General features: G+C 34.5%; 1 protein-coding gene across 2 annotated transcripts in view; it reads right to left on the bottom strand.

Moving 5' to 3' along the window:
• Nucleotides 1–21,946, bottom strand: part of CAMSAP1 (calmodulin regulated spectrin associated protein 1) — a 75,015-nt gene that overhangs the window by 16,677 nt on the left and 36,392 nt on the right. Inside the window, exons 3-9 of one of the 2 annotated variants that reach the window (XM_069108382.1) lie at nt 19,328–19,590; nt 17,967–18,128; nt 17,404–17,484; nt 11,281–11,422; nt 6,607–6,746; nt 6,404–6,500; nt 4,540–4,717 (exon numbers count right to left, since the gene is read on the bottom strand). In XM_069108382.1, coding sequence (XP_068964483.1) covers nt 4,540–4,717; nt 6,404–6,500; nt 6,607–6,746; nt 11,281–11,422; nt 17,404–17,484; nt 17,967–18,128; nt 19,328–19,590 — 1,063 coding nt within the window. The remainder of the gene's footprint in view (nt 1–4,539; nt 4,718–6,403; nt 6,501–6,606; nt 6,747–11,280; nt 11,423–17,403; nt 17,485–17,966; nt 18,129–19,327; nt 19,591–21,946) is intronic. The other variant, XM_069108383.1, reaches the window with a different exon arrangement.

The following is a 21,946-nucleotide window of genomic DNA, read 5'->3' as shown; positions in this document are numbered from 1 at the left end:
ACTTGCTCAAGGTTACACAGCCAGTTATTTCTGGATGTGGTGCTAAGTATCAGAGCCCAGATTAGATCCCGGGTCATCCCGACTCTGGGGCTGGTGCTCTTACTCGCTGTGCTACCTGACCACCCCTGTCATGTCATTCTTAAAAAGAAAAAGTGAACAGTTTATTCAATTTGAAAACACCTTGTAAAACAAAAGCACACTATCCTTATTTGCTAAAGACATGGTTTACTTAGAAAACACCAAATAATCAGTAATTAAACCGATGAAGTTTCCACAAATAGTTTCAGTAAAGTAGTATGACACAATTAATTGAATAGCATTTCTATATGACAATGACAAAATCTAGGAGAGCCTAATGGAAAAGGAAATATTTTATATAACTGCAAAGTTCGTAAAATATCTAAGAATCAATCTACTAAGTCACATTCAAGACATATAATTGCCAACTAGAAAATGCTCTTTAAAAAAAGAAATAAACTTAAGTAATTAAGAGACAATGTGACTGGGGTGGCTAGGTGGCGCAGTGAGTAAAGCGCCAGCCCTGGAATCGGGAGGACCCAAGTTTGGTTCCAGCCTAAGACACTTAACACCCACACAAAAATACTAGCCGTGTAACCTTGGGCAAATTACTTGACCCCAATTGCCCTCCAAAAGGCAAAAAAAAAAAAAAATTAAAGAGACAATGTGACAACTGTAAATAGAAAGCTGGCCTCAAAGACAGAAAGACCCAAGTTAAGTCCCATCTCTGACACATACTATGTTGACCCTGGACAAGTCATTTAACTTCTCAGTACTACAGGCAACTCTCTGAAACTATAAGATGCAAAGAAGGCATGGCCCTGCATTTGTAGGGGTTTCCTCTCCCAAGTTCCTCATAACAATAAAATCACAGGCCTTATCTCTTAAATAGTTTGAGGGATAGTCACTGCTGCCAATAATAAAAATTAAATTATCTAAATTAAAGTACAGATTTAGTGCTATCCCGATCTACCTAGGGAATACTTTATGGGGCTAGATAAAATAACACATTTAGGGGGGAAAAAAGGTGTGAAATCTCAAGGGAAGTAATGAAAAAAAAGTAGGAATGGAGAATACCTATGGGTACCTTAAATCCTTTGCAGAGATAGACTAATTAAGGAGCACTCTATGTATCAGACATTTCTGATATGTTGTAAGTTATGCTGAAGTGATTTTTTTCCTGTTTTATTCTTTTTATAAGGGATAGTTCTCTGAGAGTGGAGGAGAGAAAGGTTTATCAGGAAATATAGGTAATATAAAAACAAAAGATATCAATAGAAATTTATTTAAGAGAGAAATAATGAATATAATTGATATGAGAGATAACATCAAATCAATGCAAACAAAAGAAAAAATACACTTGATTTACAACAATGTAAATGAAAGAATTTTTTAAAATTCAACTGAGTTCTATGTAATTTTATTGAGCTTAAACCCAAAAATATGAGTTACCTTCTTCCTTCACTGAAACATTGAAGGGGTGAGAGGAAAAGAAGAGAGACCCTATTGTTAGACTCTGCAAAAACAGTTCTATTGAACTATAGTACTTTTTTTTCTTCTTTTATATTTTTTGTTATAAGAGAGGACTCACTGGATCTTGGGAAATGAGAAGGAATATAATCAGAAAAACAGTAACATAAAAACAATAACAGCAACAATTTTAAGGTTTGTTTTTTTTAAATAAATATCAATGGTAACTTTGGGAAAAGCAGTTTCATTTGAGGGATAAGCTTGGAAACTAGATTGCAAAGTGCTAAAAAGTGAGAGGGAAAGAAGTGGACAAAGAGAAGTAGGCAACTTTTCAAAACTTCAAGCAGTCAAACAGCAACACAACCTTAAAGACTCTCCCCAAAAAAAGGAGTTTTGATTATATGTTAATAAGATCATAGAAGAATTTGTGATAAATATAACCACAAAGAAAACTGAGGTGCAACAACCTTCTGATTATTAATATCAAATGAGGCACAAATCAGGGAGATGTCCCATCCATTTCCTATGCAGAGTCAAAATGGTGCTGAAAGCGTGGTACAGGTATCTCTACAGAAAGTAAAGTTGTCTGGCAGCTGTTTAAAAATTATACTTGGGCCAATTATATCAAACTCCAGAACTCTATGGGAATTTCTCAATTAGTTCTATGGCCACTCAATCTGAACATTTCACAGTGGACAATTTGCTAAAACTTTTGTCCACAAAGAAAAAGACAAAAGGATGTAGAATGCTTTGGGGCCAATCAACAAGCAAGTTTCTATTTGGAGCCTACTATGTGCCAAACATTGTTCTAGGACAGTGCTGGGGTTACAAAAGTTAAGTAGTAAAAATAATAATAATAATAGCTACCATTTCTATAGTGTTTACTATGTAGCAAGCACTGTGCTAAAATTTTAAAACTATTATCTCATTTGACACTTACAACAACCCTGGGACATAAAGTACTATTATTATCCCCATTTTACAGGTGAGGAAACTGAAGCAAACAGGGATTAAGTGACTTTAAGTGATCTGCCCAAGGTCACACAACTGGTAAATGTCTGAGGATGGATTTGAACTCTTTACACTGTGGTAATCAGAATAAGCTTACATTCTAATGTCCAAACTATGACATTCAATTTCATGACAATGAACTATGACAATTCAACATCAGTACATGTTAGGTACTATAAATATATAATAAACTGGAATCAAATGATGAGGAAAAAGAACCAAAATAGATTATGTTTGGGAAATTGTCAGCAATTCCAAATTTCTCTCTGACACAAAAAAATTTTATTTTCAACATCAATATTCTCGTTTGCAAGACTTCCTAAAATGGATTCATAAATATTCAAAAAATTTACCTGAGCATCCTCACAAGAAAGACCAAAAAGATGAATGTCTATTTTCCAAATTATGAAATAAGCAGGAGGACAACCTACAGAGTTTATACAGCAACATGCATATATGGGACAGACAGTACGAATCAACAAGGTGGATCCAGAATTAAACACGAAGCAGAAAGCAGGCTATAGTGTTTTCAGCAAACCAAAAAGCTTCCTTAATAATCCTAAATTCTTCCCAGAAACAAAAGCCCAATTCAATCTTCCAATGTTAATGTCTTGGAAACACAGACTACAATGGTACATACAATGGATATGCAGATAGTAGGTATGCTAAAAGAGAAATGGTGAAGGAGAATAAAAGGAAAGGATGTCATTAGGGAAAAACAAGATCAAAAAGAAACGCTGATCACATGTCAAGGATGACAGCCCAAGTATTCTATTGAGATCCTTGTGATACCAGGAAAAAGTGGAATATATTGTGATGGATTTAACAAAGGACATGAATAAAAGTCACACAGGATAGTCAGGTACAAATGGATTGCAACCTACATTGTTGGAGAAAACATCCAAAACAATGAATTCATAAATCCACTGAGCAGATGAATACTAGTTTGAAGATGTTATATGGCTACAAATCATGAAACACAACAAGCTCCAAAGAACCAAAACTTTGGGGGTAAACAGGCTTCACCACTATAGGGACTTGTGCATAAAACTGGAATAAAGATATCAAAAAAAAAAATTTAGGTAGAAAAGGAGGTAGCCTGGCCATGTAATGAGAGAAAGAGACAACAGATGGCAGTCTAAGTATTGCAGCAAAACCAAAGAAATGTTAAAAAACCAAGAGGAAGGAGTATGGCAAATTAGGTAGATTGATAATGTAACATTTATGGAAGAATATAGAGAATTCCACCAGATAATAGGGCAAGAATGGGTTATAATATGCACTCTTGGAGATCAAAAATCAATGAAATCCAAATCTACTCTTATTCTGAAGTACTTCAATAGTCCAATACATCTGTTATCTTACTGATAAGGACAATCCTTTCAATAATGCAGATCACTACTCATTCATGCCTTCCCATCCTGGATGATTGAAAGATGTTCTCCTGTAAATATGCCATAGAAGAGTTCACCCAATGTGATAAGGGCATTCCTCTTGTTCTCTTGATATTAGATGGTTATCTCTTACCCTGCATAATCAACCCATCTTTTTTTCTAGTCATCCATATCTCTGATGACATCCTCTAAACTACTTCCCAAGCAGAATTTTTGGTCTGTAATGAATTTCAGACAGTTAATACTCATAACATATCTCTTCACTGCCCTGTAGATATAATGCAACTTCATTTCTATTTTGCTACAATACTTAAAAACAAGAGCTTTCTGCCTGTCCTTTAAGCTATGATGTTTATTTAGTTATATAATTATGTAGTTTTAAAATGTTTTACATAATCATTCACTTTTAGAGAATGATACATGGAAATTTGAATCCTAGTGATGTTCATATTTTATATACTGTCCTGTATTACAAAACTGATTTATCAAGACTATTTCACTAATATTTAAATCATTATTATGTTTTTACCCCTCATACAGGAACACAAAAAAAATATGAAAGTTTTTTTTAACTTCTTCAAAATAATTTCAGAAATACTAAGAAAAGAAAAATAAGGTGGTGATTTCTGGGGGCAAAAAGACTTACAGATAGTCAGATTCTTCAGGGTGCAGGTAATACCTGTTGCAAGCTTCTGGTGGCAGCTGAACTGGAGGCTGCATATCTGCTTGGCCAGAAGTACTCGGGCTTGACATGAAACTTCGTTTAGTTGCATTGGAAATAGGAACAGGAGGGCGGCTGCTTTTTTGATGCAAAACTGTTTTAGCTGTAGAAATATTTATTTTATAGTAATATTAGATTATTTTAAATTACTAAATATATTAGCAAGAAAATACTATAAAATAAAAATGCCATGATCTACGTAAAATGCTTCTGCTTTAAATCTAACTTCTCTGTGAAAAATGTGTTTAAAACTCAATACCTGAGTACATTATTTTAGCAATAAAGATCTAAAATATTATTAATGATATAAAAAAATCAAGATTATACTTCCTACAACAGAAGAGTTAACAGAGAACAATCCTGACTGAACAAATTAAACTTGGCTAGCATACTTCAATCTTGATTTTTAGCATTCCATCTATTCTATGGCTAAAATTCCTCTAGAACTTTTATGAGAAGTAGAAAATATGACAATACTCATACAACTATATGGTCTTAGGGATCATTCTATAGTCCACCCAAAACTATTTCCCAAAGTCAAATAACCAAGGATTCTATTGGCTTTTTACTGCCAGATGTAAAACGAGTCTGGTCTTATGGTGAACACAAGACTTAAGGAACTTTCAATCAACAACTACTGAATGAATAAAAAAATGAATGAAAAACACTGATTACCTGGCCAACTACTGAGCTAAGCACTGAGGGCACAAACAGAAAAGGTCCATAAAGAAGAAATTATCTGCAGAGCAAAAGACAGGCCCAAAAGCACTACTAGAACAGTGACAGGACAAATGCCCAGGGGTTTTTAGGATGCATTAGGAAGCCAGAAGTCAGTGCCTAAGGATCTAGAGAGCATAGACCCAGACCCTATGCCCTCTATAGTCTAGGCAAGAGAACAAGGGCTAATCACTTAATAAACTGCTTCAGTTATATGGTTAAGTAACAAGACCAGGTAGAGTTAGGAAATGTATATTTAGGTAAAGTGGTAGTTCAAAAGCCAAAGTCCCTTTAAAAAATGAAAGAAATGAAGGAGAAAGAAAGGCAAAGAATAAGGTGTTGGGTGATAACCACTGATATAAGTCAAGAGGAAAAATACCAGCAGAGACAGAGAAAAATAAACTGAAAAACAAAGATCATTTTCTGTGGCAATGGGTACTCATCAGTACAAAATGCTACAGGAAGGTCAAGTTGGAAAAAGGAAAAAAACCACTGCATCTGGTTAGAAGCCCACTGTAGTTTTGAGAAAATAACAGAGCAAGGGGTGGCTAGGTGGTGCAGTGAATGAAGCACCAGCCCTGGAGTCAGCAGGACCTGAGTTCAAATCTGGCCTCAAACACTTACTAGCCCTGTGACTTTGGGCAAGTCACAACCTCAATTGCCTTGCCTCCCCCTCCCACTCCACCTCCCATAAAAAAAAAGAGAATAACAGAATGGGAGGTCAAGTAAGTAGACTGATTTTTTCATAGCAAAGCAATTCCTAAAGAAACCACTCAAAAAGCCCACAGTGCAAGAAAATTTTTAAAAACACCAAAGCTCAAATCAATTTATTTTATAAAAAGTCAAAGTCTTAGTAAAAAATAAGCTCAGACTCCCAAAACAGACTTAATAATTATCACAAAACAAACTACAAGTTTGGGCAGCAAATATTGAACAGGTTCATGAAAAAAATTAGCAGTCTTACCAAAACACCTGTGATTAAAAAGACTAGTAATGTATTAAAGAAGCCTTTCTTCCTACTCAAAGAAAAAAGCCAACATAGATTTAGGTTTATCAGAAGTTAATCACTTACCATCTTTTACTTCTTGAACATCCCTTGGCTGTACAAAATCTGGCTTTACATTCTCAAACCACCAGAATAATTCCGCAATAAAAACCATTAGATTTGGCTTAAAGAACAAAATAAAGATAAAGTAAGTGACCCGTTTTAAAAACAAGTAGTTCTCCTATATGATTGTATTAAATAATAAATACACTTTTGTATTAAGTCTTTACCTTTAGCACTAAAGGAGCGTACAGCATGTCTTCTAAGGTGAGATAAAAGCATTTGTTCAGGTATTCATTTGAGAATTCTCTCAGAAGCTGAATATTGTATAAACTATCAGCGATTGATGTTACTTCCTTCAAACATATATCTGGTGGGTAGAAACACATAAAATTTACTGCAAAGAAAAAGTTGTTTCACAATATATTTCAATTATACAACTATTAGTGAATTACAATGATGTGAAAAATACTACAATAGAGGCAATATTCAGTAAGATAATAAAATTATTAAGAATTTTTACAGTAACAGTAAAACCTCTAGAACAAAGAAAACGTTTCAAACTGTATTTGATATGTTAGTAATCACTCAATAGGAAAAAAGGAACATAAAGGAAACATGATTTAGAATTTAAAAGTTAATACTAAGAGTATTTAAAATTACTCATGGGAAGACTATCTCCAAAATGAAGATCCAAACTTACTTTCCATTACTCATCTTCCATATATAAAGAAACTATTTCATGAAATTGAAAGTGTCTTGGGGTGGCCAGGTGGCGCAGTAAGAGCACCGGCCCCAGCATCGGGAGACCCAGGATCAGTTCTGGCCTCAGATACTTGGCACCCACACAAAAAATAACTGGCCATGTAACTTGAGCAAGTTACTTAACCACAATTGCTTAAAAAAAAAAATATTAGAAAGTGTCTTACATCCATTTCCTAAATGTCCTCATATCTTTTTTTTAATGAAGAAAGCAAAGAGTTCTTTAAAATCTCTCAAGTCTACTCAATGATCACTAATCTTAAATGTAAATAAATATAAGAGAATAAAATCTATGACTGACAATAAAAGAGGAGGCAAGAGGATGGCTAAAGAGTTACATGTTGAAATAAAATTCAGAAAAATCTTTTCTACATCAAATTTATTTGCCTTCCAAGCACACACATTAAGACAAAATTCACTTTGGTAGCAATGTGAACAAATTGTGAGAAAGAAAACATACCAAATCAAAAGGGATTTGGTATTATAATCTAAGAAAAAGCATTTCAGCAGCTTATTAGGATTTTGAGGATTATAAGTTAATATCTGATAAACACAGCCCAAATTTACATTAAACATATTCTGTCTTATTTTAAATTCTTAAGAATTCATAAAACTACCAAATAGAAGAATAATGATGATGAACTTCAGTTTCTCATCTATAAACTGAGGATAATACTGTATTACCTACTTCACAAAGTTGTTGTGAGGAAAGCACTTTGTACAGTATAAAGTGCTACATAAAAGTGAATCATTAGGATCTGTAACAGGAGATTTTTAGATAAGTCATGATTTTGGCTTGTCTTTGCCCCAAATAGAAATACCACTGCTGGGCAGGGCCAAGATGGCAGAGTAAAAGCACAAACTTGGCTTGGGTACTTGCTCCAACCACTTCTAATATCTGTAAAAAAAAAAAAAATGACTAAAAAAATTTTAAAGCTACAGAACTCACAAAGTAACAGAGAGCAACAAATCTCCCCCTGAAGGCAGCCTGGCAGGCCAATAGGAAAAGTCTACTGAAGCACACTAGGAGGCAAAAGCAGTCCCTCCTAAGCTGTGGCTCCGGCGCAAGGCAGCCCTGACTGGCCAGAGCTGACTTCAGGAGAGTGAATCACCAGCAGCTGTGGCAGTTTCCAGACTTCTCAACTCATAAATGCCAAAGAGAAAATAAAAGGTCAGTGGAGAACTCTGTTGGAAGGGTAAAGGAAGGAGTGCAGTCCAACCCCTGCTCCCAGGGCAAGAAGTGGCAGAGGCATGGCGGCTGCAGCCACCACCCCCTGGCTGCCTCCAGAGATTCTGGCCTGCACATAGCAGGAGGACCAAGCAATCATTCAGAGGGTAATTGCTCTTGCTTTGACCTGCTTGGATCTGGGTGGCAGTCTTGGGTGGTGGTCCAGGGATAAGGAACACCAGCATGCCAAAGCTTGTGGGGGCTGTAGAGAGGACGCCCAACTAATAGCTCCAGCAGCTGCGAAAACCCCAGCAATCTGGGACAAAGCTCTTTCCATTCTGTAAGCAAAGTTTTACCTTGGCAAAGAGCTCAAAAGCTAAGCAATTGGCAAGATAAGCAAGCAGAGGAAGCGCAATCAGACCATACAATCCTTTTTGGGAACAAAAACGATCAAAAAATGGAATGGAGGAGGACAACAAAGTGAGAACTCTTGAATCAAAAGCTTCCAAGAAAAATATGAAGTGGTCACAGGCCATGGAGGAACTCAAAAAGGATTTTGAAAATCAAGGAAGAGAAGTTGAGGAAAAATTGGAAAGAGAAATGAGAATGATGCAAGAAAATCATGAAAAGCAAATCAACAGCCTGTTAGAGGAGACCCAAAAATAAATACTGAAGAAAATAACACAATAAAAAGTAGACTAACTCAAATGGCAAAAGAGACCCAAAAAGCCAATGAGGAGAAGAATGCCTTAAAAAGCCAAATGTGCCAGATGGAAAAGGAATTTCAAAAACTCACTGAAGAGAGTAATTCCTTCAAAATTAGATTGGAGCAATTGGAAGCTAATGACTTTATGATAAATCAAGATACTATAAAACAGATCCAAACAAATGAAAAAGTATAAGGCAATGTGAAGTATCTCACTGGAAAAACCACTGACCTGGAAAATAGATCCAGGAGAGATCATTTAAATATTAATGGACCACCTGAAAACCACGATCAAAAAAAGAGCCTAGACACCATCTTTCAAGAAATTATCACGCAAAATTGCCCTGATATTCTAGAACCAGAGGGCAAAACAGAAATTGAAAGAATTCACCGATCACCTTTTGAAAAGGATACCTAAAAGAAAACTCCTAGGAATATTATAACCAAATTCCAGAGTTCCCAGGTGAAGGAGAAAATACTGCAAGTAGTTAGAAAGAAATAATTAGAATATGGTGGAAACACAATCAGGATAACACAAGACCTAGCAGTTTCTACATTGTGGGATCCAAGGGCTTGGAATATGATATTCCAGAGGTCAAAGGAGCTAGGATTAAAACCAAGAATCACCTACCCAGCGAAACTGAGTATAATGCTTCAGGGGAAAATATGCTCATTCAATGAAATAGCAGACTTTCAAGGATTCTTGATGAAAAAACCAGAGCTGAACAGAAAATTTGACTTTCAAATACAAGAAGCATGAGAAGGTAAACAGGAAAAGGAAATCATAAAGAACTTACTAAAGTTGAACTAATTACATTCCTACATGGAAAAATGATCATTGTAACTCATTAAACTTTTCTCAAAAGGGTGATAGTTGAAGGTAATATATGTGTATATATGTGTATATGAATGTATGTATGTGTACATACTATATTTGTATGTATAGGAGGGTGTATGTGTGTACATGTATGCATGGATGGAGGGCACAGGATGAGTTGAATATGAAGGGATGATATCTAAAAAACAGAATAAAGAGGTGAGAGAGGAATGTATTGGGAGGAGAAAGGGAGAGATAGATTAGGGTAAATTATCTCATATAAAAGCATCAAGAGAAAACTGTTTCAATGGAGGGGAGGAGCAGGAAGGAAAAGGGAAATGGGTCAACCTTACTTACTCTCATTGAATTTGGCTTAAAGAGGAAATAACATACACATTCAACTGGGTATCTTACCCTACAAGAAAGCAGGGGGGAAGGGGATAAGAGGGAAGATGACAGAAGGGAAGGCAAATTTGGGGGAGAGGGTAGTTAGAAGCAAACACTTTCAAAAAGGGACAGGGTCAAGAGTGAAAATAGAATGATGAGGGGAGACCAGGTGGCGTAGTGAGTAAAGCACTGCCCCGGAGTCAGGAGGACCTGAGTTTGGTTCTGGCCTTACACACTTAACACCCACACAAAAAAAATTAGCCATGTTACCTTGGGCAAGTTGCTTAACCCCAACTGCCCTCCAAAAAAAGAAAAGAAAATAGAATAAGTGGGGGGCAGGATAGGATGGAGGGAAATATAGTTAGTCTTTCATAATATAACTATTATGGAAATGTTTTGCATAACTACACATCAACCTATGTCGAATTACTTGTCTTCCTAGTGGGGGTGGGTGAGGAGGGAAGAGGGGAGAGACTCTGGAACTTAAAGTTTCAAAAGCAAATGCTAAAAAAAAATTGTTTTTTATATCCAACTGGGAAATAAGATGTACAGGCACTGGGGTACAGAAATCCATCTTGCCCTACTAGAAAGTTGGGGGAGGATATAAGAGAGAACAGATTGGGGGAAGGGGTATTCAGTAGGCTTGCTATTTTGGGGTGAGGGGCATGGGAAAGATGGGGAGAAAAATTTGTAACTCAAAATCTTGTGGAAATGAATGTCGAAAACTAAAAATAAATAAATAAATTGGAAAAAAAGAAATACCACTGCTTTTAAAATATGAATACAAATTTTAAGAATTATCAGGAACTTCATTTCTGCATTGTTTTTTCTGTTAAAAAACAAAAGGATCCAGACATCTGAAGGGAGCCTATATACCAGGACCTACAAAAGTTTAATCATTGGGGGAACATGTCTAGTCTAAATCCTCACTTCAGCTGAATCTTTTCAGAAAGCAAGTCTGTTTGTCAGTCAAAATGCTAATCAAAAGTTAAGTATGACACACATAACTTAATTTAGATTCACTGCATCTAACTTACTTAAAGGAAAAAATATTCTTTACTTACCATCCAATTTCATTTGTTCTGGACAATAATAGTGTATCACAGCTAAAAGAGCAGCACCATCACTGCCATCTTTCATCAGATCTTCCAGCAATGGAAAATATGGTAATTGTCTATTTGAAAGATGTTCTCGTCGATATCGAACCTATATTTAAGAGAAGGAAAATGTGATAATATAAGGATATTTTAAAATGTGTTTATGCATGTCATAACCTGCTATGTAATTTGACATGGCAAAACACAATTTATATTTTCTACATTGTTTAAAAACTATTATTTGTCCATAATACTACACCTACTACTCAACCTGGAGGTTGACCTTTGAAAGGCTAATGAAGTATGGTGGACAAAAAAGTAAAATGTAAAAAAAAACAGCTTCAAAATATAGTCCAAATTACTTAAAACCTATATCCTTTAAAGTTAAAATGTTTTTATATTAGGAAATGCTAATAAAATATCGGTTAATCTTTGCCTGAATAGAAACAAACAAAACCACTAAAGTATAGTTTGAAGAGGTTTTTAAACATGATGGAATATTTGGGTTTTTGTTTTTTTTTTTTAATAAGTCAACTACAAGTAACAGGCAATTGAATCCATGGAAGAGTACTACATGAAACAATTATTTTCTAGTTTTCATACACTTGCATTAAGAAGAAACTGGTTACATCAAAAACCTAAGAAACAGTTTGAAACCTAACCAAAAACTGAATGTCATGTTTATGAACAGACACATAAATATAAATTAAATTTATGGAAAAAAGAGTAACTAATTTTCAAATTTTAATCTACTGTTTTACTTTAGATTCTCATGTGATCTACAATTCAATATCTAGTTTGAAAATGTTATTGCTACTCCCAATCAATTTTCTTCTGTAGTTCAAATTGCAAGAAATCTCAAGCTCTACACTAAAAATCAGGAACTTTCAATGTAAGTATAGGCTAAACCAAAGCAAGAATAGTTATTACTTAGTAAGAAGTAATAATTTTCATAATTAGCTCTAAATCACAAAAAGTACAATAAAAATATTGTTTATAGTTTAATATTCTGTGTGTTTTAGACAACAAATCTGCATTAATACAGATTATAATTTGCTTTTTCTAATTTGAAACTCTCTATAATCTAAGTAATATGAATCATACTGTACCACAAGAGCACAGTCCACAGGTTCCAGCATGCAGTATGAAACAGCATGCATTAGATCAGGCTTACATAAAAAAGATCATGAGACACACATGATGGTGATTAAATAAACTCATGCAGCAATTCAAAAGTTTTATCCTCTAAGGAAGGGGATAAGATATAGATATTAAATCATCTATGATGTTCTAGGTAGCAGTTTATGGAATCTAGGTTAAATTAATAAGAATACAGTAATATGAGTTTTTAAAAATTCTTTAGGCTTTTTGTAATTTAATGTAAAACTGGCACCTGCCAAATTTTACTAGGATTTTTTTTCTATTTTTAAAAGATTTTATATTTTCTCTAATTACATGTAAAAATTAACATTTTTTTATTTTGAGTTTCAAATTTTCTTTCCCTCCCTCCTCTTTTCATTGCTTGAAAATGCAAGTAATTCATCTTCAATCAATTTTTAATATATAACTTCTAGTAACTATCATAATGATTTATCTGATTAAATGAAATCTTAGGTATAGTACTTTATGTTTTCAATTTATATATAATCTTTATTTGAAATCTTATTACTTTAAGGTCCACAATTCTATGTTCATTCACAAAAAGTTATCTATAAGTCAGTCTTTGGCTCTGAGGATTTAAGAATATAGGAAACTTTAAACGTTCTTAAAGATATTACCCCAATAAGCAAGAATAAATATTACTGCTAATGTGAATGATATGACATATAAAATATACATCAGTATTTAATTTCTATTTACAAGTTCTAAAATAATAATTTAGCACAAAGTGTTAAAAGGAGTAGGAAAATCAAACTGGATGCAGGCAGTCTCTAACTTATAAGATGTTATAAAGTTCATTTTTAATTTAGATGTTTGGTGCTCTGGGAACATCTGATTCCTTTAGCAGAAATAAGCCTTCTCCTCCTCTAAGTTCCCATACTACTATTTATCTTTTGTGCCATCTATCACACTATTTTTATTAGAATTATCTGCATACAGTATTATCTCTCCAGTAGGTTTTAAGCTCCTCAAAGCCAAAGACTTTATCTGAAAATCAGTATCGAAAGAGGGAAAAAATTACCCATGTATATCTAGCCATATCCATAACACATAAATACTATTCTATTTTGCTACAAAATACAGTAGTTAGGAAATAAATTCAAGAAAGAGTGATCTATAAACAATAAGTTTATATTCAAAATCTGGCAAAATTTCAGAATTTATTGTTAAAGAGATGGTAAGTGAAAAAGAAAGCAGTGATAACAAAGTTTGCAAGTTCATAAATAACAAATAATGTCAGAGTAGCCTCATTTCTTTCTTTTAGAAAGCATTACCATTAAACTGAAAAATTAGGCAAATACTATAAAGGTATAGTTTCCCTAAATTTTAACATCTAACAAAGCTATGCTATTCTTTTGGATAAAATGGAAATCACAGTTAAGTGGATCCAGAACTGGCTGAATGAACAGACCCAAAATGTAGTAGGCATCAATGTTTTGATCTGAACTCAAAAGAAGTGTTTAGAGGTACTCCCTTAGCCCTGTGCTATTTAAAATTTCATCAATAACTTGGATGGAGGCTTAGATGGCATGCTTAGCCAATGTATATATGACACAAAACTAACAGAATAGATGGCACAGGTCAAGATACAAAAAGATTTCAGCAGGCTAGAACATTGGGTCCAATCTAATAAAATGAAATTAATAAGGATAAATGTAAAATCTTACACTTAGGTTACAAAAATCAAATTCTCAAGTACAAAATAGGAGAAGTATAGCTAAATAGCAGTTTGTCTGAAAAAGATTCAGTTTTCAGTGGGTTCCAACCTCAATATGAGTCAACAGTGTGACAAGGCAGCCAAAAAACTAATGCTACCTTGGGTTAAGAGAAGGATAGCATCTAAAGGTATCATGTGGATGGATTACATTTGTAATGTTTGACCTCAAAGGGAAGAACTAGGAACAATGGGCCTCTGCCTTTGTCTCAGGAGGCATATTTAGGCATGGCAAAAGGAAAAATTCCCTAACAAAGCTATGCAAAAGTAGAATAAGGATGCCTCAAGAGGTAGTAAACATGACTTCCTCCTCATTTGAGATCTTTTATCAAACGATGAAGAGATCTGCTCTGAAACAGGAGATCCCTTCCAACTCTGATATTCTGTGAACTTAGTCATCTTTTTAAGCCTCACTGTGCTTTACATATGGCGTGCATTCAATCACTGTTTTCTGAATAAATTTTCTCGCACAAGTGTCATAAATGATTGCTAGGTATTTCTAGCATTTTGGCAGAGGTGAATCTGTGGCTATCAAGTCTTACAGACAAATGATGGTAAAGCTAAAACATAGTCTAAGGACATATTAGAAGGATTTTAAAGGTGGAAAAAACCCCACTTCTCTCAAGTCAATTAACAATGACTATTTCAATACCTATTATTCTCAAAGAATGCCATTTTTTTAACTGGATAATCTATTCACTTCCAAAGAAGAAAACAATATGGAAGATAATAAATGTTTAGAAGTTGCAAACTATAAAGCAAAAAAAAAAAAAATCATGCAGTATGGTTATCTACCTAACCCTCTTCAATTTACAGCTTAGCAAAATACCTTCTGCTTACTGTCTGAACAAAGTATGCATCCCTTCAATTTTCAGCTAACTATTTAAGCCTATTACCATGGTGTTCCCAAAAGTGTTCATAAAAATAAACAGCTTAAAAATAGCTTAAGAAACATAAAACTCAACATTCTCAAACAAAATATAACTTGTAACTATAAAACTATTTTATGTACTAGACATTCACATCACAGGAACTAAATTTTATTTTAAAGCAGATTATGGACAAGTAAACAAATTTGTCATAGGTTTTACTGTTAAATAGTTCTTAATAAAAACAATAATTTATATTTAAAAGCCATGGAAATCTGTATGGTGACTGGTGTAAACGTAGTTCACTTACAGGTACTAATTTCCAATACCATTTGGAAGGAGACTGCTCAGGAAGCAAGGAAAGGAAGGTAGGAAAGGAAAGGAACATCAGAAGATCAAGTAATGATATTTGAATGCACTTAAGCAAGGCACACTTTGTATATACTACTAGTAAGACAATATTGTTAAGTTTTTGGTTAAATGACTATTACAAGTTGAAAGTAATATTAGAAAATTTCAGTTTAAAAGAAAAATGGTAAGCCTTAGTGCGCTTTTGGAAATCCAATAATAATTAATATGATGTATATTTGCTATTTTATCATAGCAAATTTTTCAAAAGGGTTCATATCTAAAACGAAAATTCAATTCTAGATGCATTTTTATCTTGGGCTTTTATTTTTGTTTATCTGTTTTTAGCTTAAAAGAGAAGACCTCTTTTTAAATACGAGAGTAACTGAGGCACATTTCCATTTTAAGGATATTACATTCTCTAATAATGAAAGTGTAGAAGTGCATTATAACCAATATATTTACACATATAAGGGAAGGAAGAGGAGAGAACAACAGGTAGGGTCATGTACAGTATTATTCCGTTCTGTAGCACTCCCATATTCTTTGAAACTCCACCCTCCAACACCCATGCCTAATTTTTTATATGAAACAGGCATGTTCTAATAAAGAGGGATACAAGTCAAACGTGTCCATTTCCCTCTAAGTCATCTCAGAATTCTGAACTCTCACATACTCTTTGTCCTATCTTGCCTTCCATAGTATTCTGTATTATGATTCTACCTTGCTGACCATGGCTTGTAAGCTTAGTCTTCTCCCCCACATTCCAAAAAACCTGCCAACTTCTGTTGATTCTCCTCCAAGATATCTCTCATCCAGGCCTTCCTGTCTACTGCCACTATAACCACCCCCAGTCTTAGCCTTTATCTCTTCTAATCTAAACTCTGTATGATAAAGACCATTATAACTGGTATTCCACCCTCCATCTCTAATCTATCCTCCATAGTGTTAGCCACATAATTTTCCTAATTCCTAAAAGCTTTGATCATATCATTCCTTTACTCAAAACTTTCAATGATTTCCCACAGTCTACTGACTAAAATCTAAGCTCCTAATTCTAACAGTTAGGGTCCTTTAATTTCTGGCTGAGGCAGCTAGGTGGTGCAATGGATATAAAGCTGGGCCTGGAGTCAGAAAGACAGGAGTTCAAATCCAGTCTCACAAACTTGCTGTGTAATTCTGGGCAAGTCACTTAAGTTATATTTGCCTTAATCCACTGGAGAAGGAAATAACAAATCACTTCAGTATCTTTATCAAGAAAACCCCACGGACAGTATGGTCCACAAGGCCACAAAGAGTCAGACGTAACTGAAATACTGAACAATAAATTTTGGTCTTCAATCTACTTTCCTTATTTTTTACTACTCCATGTTCTAGTTAAACTAGTCTACTCTCCATCCCTTGGTCTCATATTGCTCTTTCCCATCTCCATACCTTTGTTCCAATGTTCCCTATGAGTAGAATGTACTTTTTCCCTCAAAAATTTCTGTCCATCCTGACCATCCATGATCATATGCCCTGAAATTCCCATTACCCCCTTCCTTTCTTAAAGGCCCAACTCAGGTACTATGTCCTCCATAAGGTTGGCCTGATACCCCCCCCCAACACACACACACCCCTAAGAGATGAATCTGCATTCTCTAATTTATCATAATAATCAATTTAACCTCTTTTTTGCATTCATTCACATCTTCCTTTTATCAACTACTTGTATAGGTCTCTTCCCCCTAAAATGCTGTAAGCTCTCTAAGACAGAGTTTATATCATATCTACCTTTTTACCTCCAATTTACTACACATAAGAGACACTTAAGTAATTCTTTATGAATTTACTAGACTTCAGTAATTTCATCAGCTTATATTAGTGAGCTGAGGCAAATGGAGACAAGTAGCTACTATCACAAAGATGGAAGGTTTCCATTTGAGGCTGAATTAAATTGTACTTGACGATGATTCCAAACCAAAAAGTTTCCAGAAGTTAAATATAGCTTTTTATTACCTTTTGGTGAGCTGGGCTCTCTAATAGCTGCTGCTTTAATTTTACCTCTTTCTCTGTTATCTCCCTCATTTTCAAGTTCACCTAAAATAGTGAAAGGAAAAAAATATATAATATGCAAATACCTTCAGAAGCTATAATAAATATCTTGTTTACCTACCCAGAGCACCTAAATTTAACATTTCATTTATTCTTAACAGACAGTTCTTAAACCCACGTACTATTAAAAAATTATTTTACAACTAGTCATGGGTATTGAAAGAGTAACAATTTCCCTTTGAAGTTGAAAATTAATTTTTTTCCTTTAATACAATGTAATAACTTCTATATATACATTTATATAGCAATAGGTTAATTAATGCTACTAATTCTAATGTATATGTCATTAGAGGTCAGGTTATCAGGATAAAGGAATTTTTCTCCCTCCCCCACAATGGAGAACACAGTTAGTTCCAGTTCTCTGAGTATTTTAAAGAAACATTATTTACCTTGATTAACAACAGGCCCATAATTGATTCGGGATATTTTAATGACTTACGGCACTGAAATGGCTTCCAAGCACTGACCTTGTTAATCCAAAAAACCATTGCATCCTCCAGATCATATGGAAGCTCTTTTGAGGCACTGAATGTAGAAAAGCGTTTGACACTGGCAACTACTTTTTCAATGCTGATCATTTCTATAGTGTAGGCCGTCATTAAAGCATCAATCATAGCCATATGCGAACTCTAGGGAAAAGATATGTAAAGTAGCTAGTCACAATCTCATTCAAAATTACAAATCTCTCACCATGTTCCCAATTGGTACTTTCTCAAATTCCTAATTGCGACAAAGAATTTGACTCTTTCTGCTTACAAATACCATGCTGATATTTCTTCTATGCCATTTTTATTTGAAATTTTAAGCCATAGGCTTATTACAAATAAACAAATGAGAAGTATACTCATGTGGGAGATAGTATGTATACAGAACATGCTGATCTTTTCTTAAATAATGTCATGCACACTTACAAAATACCAGTGACCAAAAGCAATCATCCATAAAATTTGTGGACAAGAAAATCATCAATATAGTCAATGTAAAACCAAGTGTTCTGTGTAAAATACATCCAATTGGGGTCTAGCATTATCACATAAATTACATGATTATTTTTGTTGAACACAAAGGGAAAGTACTGAATTAATCTAATAGTTTGTTTTAGAACAAAAATACCTTAAAAGGACATTCATTTGACAAACTGGTAAACAAAGACAAAACATTTCTAAGATGTTTGCCTCAAAAATGTTTATGTGCCTAAATTAAGTCATATCTTTCTTGAAATTTCTTACATGGCATTCACCAAGATAAAAATAGCTTAAAACACTGCTTTTTTTTTTTTCCCCTTTTTGGAAGGGGGAAGGCAGGGCAATTGGGGTTAAGTGACTTGCCCAAGGTCACATGGCTAGTAAGTGTTGTGTTTGAGGCTGGATTTGAACTCAGGTCCTCCTGACTCCAGGACTGATTCTCTATTCACTGCAGCACCTAGCTGCCCCACTGCCTTTTTCCATAATGTAAAAATGAATACCCAAATTTTAAGAAATTTTAAACTTACTAAAAAAAACTTTTTTGTGAAAATCCAATTTTCTAATATCTTATTTAATACTTATATAATGTTTACATTACATTTTACTTGAATTTTGGAAGTTGCTGATGAGCTGCTGACTTAACTAAATTACTTTTTATTCACTTAGCCAAAATATGCAGAGGCAGTTGCACAACACAGGTATGCGATGTAAAAGTCAATCCTGTTTCAAGAGATCAAAATATTAAAGAGAAAAATTCAGTGCATTTCAATTCAAATCACCATAGCCCAAGGGAATATTATCCCCTAAAAAAAATACACAACAGCCTAACTTTAAAAAATGATTTCAATCCTGCTAGTACTCACCATTTTTATAGGGGCACAACTGAGGTCAGATTCCGTCACTGGTGTGTCATCACTCTCTATTACATAAATTCCTTTCCGAGACAAGGCCTGAACAACAGACTGATGTCCCTTTAATGCTGCTACCTGGTCACCTTTCAAAATGAGGCTACAGACCCGACAATATAATTCACTGGACAGCAAAAGCTTGATAACAGGTGGTTTAATATGTTCCTGTTCATACTGGTCTATGTAAAATGGGTCTTTTAGATCTTCTGGGATATTATCTGAAACAAGGAAAATAATAAAAAGGTAAATGAATTTATACAATAAGCAAATAAGAAAACTCACAGACCTGCTCATTTAAAACAAATGATGTAAGGTTAAGTATCAGTTAACATGACTATAATCAATCATGGAATTAGTTAAGGTGATTAATAGCATAAAATATAACTGGGTTTTTAAAATTATTTTCATATATAAGATTTCAGCAATATAAATTATTTTAAGAATACCAAGGCTAATAAAGTCAGTATTTATTTGCCCTAATGCTTTAAAAATATTTGTCTAATTTATTAAATATCATTACTGAAAAATACAAAAAAGACTAGCAAGATAGTGAAAAGTAAATGGCTTTCAGCATAATTTCCCCTACAACGGGTTCTCTACCCATCCTTACATTTCCCACTTAACTCATTCCCATGGTCAAATCACCATGGGGGGCGCCAGGGGTATGGGGGGGGGCCTTCCCTCCTTGTCTTTGACCTTTAGCCAAGTTGCCTGACTGATCATAAGGCTTAAAGTAGATAGGAGACAACTCTAATGCCCCTGGTAAGATAGAGGACTACCAAGCTTTACCATCTGCTCTGTCTCTATGCCCTACACTCACCTAGCAATGTCTTATTAACTGGTTGTTGTCCTTCATTCTTGAAGAGGACCAAAATGACATCACTATGTTAAGAGTCAAATTACACTATATCTGACTGTGGCTAATCAGACCAATACAATCTCAAGAAGTTCTACCACAGGTTGGGCACAAATAGTCCATGTGAACGTTTAGGATGGATTCTCTAAATTTGTGTTATCACATGTCTCTTTTGAGCTACTTCAATTCTGCTGTTTTTAGCAATGTTAGCCGTGTGACCTTGAGCAAGTCACTTAACCCCAATTGCCCTCCAAAAAAAGAAAAAGAAAGTGTCTGGCAACATCATGCTAAAAAGCATTGGAGTTAATTAAGCACACAGTCCTGTTTCACTCCACTGGTGACTGGGAAAGCACAAGAGTGTTGCCCATTATCCAAGAACATAGCCAAGTATGCTGTCATGAAATTGATACTGATAAATTTCTCCAGACAACCATATTAACTACTTTATGTAACCAAAGAATTTCTGGGATTTACAACCCACCCAACCACTAACTCCTAGGATTTTCAAGGCTTTCCATCTGCCCTGTAGCTGGACTTCCTATCTCTGCAGAATAGAGTGTGAGTCCCTTGGGGAGGGAGACTTTCTCAATTTTTCTATTTGTAATCATAGCACTAAGCACACTGCACATAGCTTGGCACAAAGAGCTTAACCAAAAAAAGAGGAGACGTATATAATTGATATAATTAATATAATTAATAATTATATTAATATATAATAATATAATTAATATAAAAGAATTGCATCCAGATTGGGTGGTTGCAGATTAGAGTGCCTGGCTTGAAGTTGAGAAGACTCATCTGAGTTCAAATCTGGCCTCAGATGCTAGCTGTGTAATCCAGGACAAGTCACTTAACACTGTTTGCCTCAGTTTCCTCATCTGTAAAATGAGCTGGAGAAGGAAATGGCAAACCACTCCAGTATCTTTGCCAAGGTCAGACACAAGTAAAATGACTGAAACAAATGAACAACTGAACAACAACAAAAAGCAAATAAAAACGATCTCCACTCAATACAAAACATTGTCAAATAAGAGTAGAGGGCAGAAGTCCCACTCACCCTAACCAATTTCCACATAGCTGCAGGTTTTACACTGGACGGGAACAATCTAAGAGGTATATATTTTAGGAGTACAGTGACCTCTATGCTGTCCATTCTTTTCAGTGACCCAATCTAACATCCTTTTAACAACAAGAGAGAACTGAATTTTAAAAGTCCCTTCGTGGAAAAAAATAACAATTTATTTGGGGTGGAACCTGCAGAATATAATCATATGGTGCTTAGCACAATACCTGCCATACAGTAAACACTTAATAAATGCTCCTTTATCCATCTATCTGAGTAATTACTTCCAAAGAAACCAGAAATAAAGTAAGCATTTGACAAGCAAATACTTAAGACAAAACACAAGAAAGATAAATTAATACAGTTACAAGAAAAATTATCTAATGCTTCTGGTGCAAGATTATTTAAAATTTTTTTTTCAAAATGGGCAGATGCCAAAGGGAGAACAAAAAGAGCTCCATCTAGAGACAAAAGATTCCAAGGAACTAAAAGATTAAAAGGAGTTGTAAAAAAGAATTAGATGAAGGAAAAGAGGAAAAACCAAATATTTCAAGAATATTCAAAATCCATGTTCCCTCATAAAAAAAAAAAAATCAAATGGTGGAGGGAAGAAAAGAGGGTAAAGCTCCATAAGGGCAAAGCTTTAAGTCATTCA

This window comes from Petaurus breviceps, unplaced genomic scaffold, assembly GCF_028583685.1.
Source record: "Petaurus breviceps papuanus isolate PSGF00001 unplaced genomic scaffold, PetGlider_PUasm1.0 90383, whole genome shotgun sequence".
Lineage (NCBI taxonomy): Eukaryota > Metazoa > Chordata > Mammalia > Diprotodontia > Petauridae > Petaurus > Petaurus breviceps.
The sequence above is the reverse complement of the archived record's forward strand: the minus strand, read 5'-3'. Positions and strand labels throughout refer to the sequence as shown.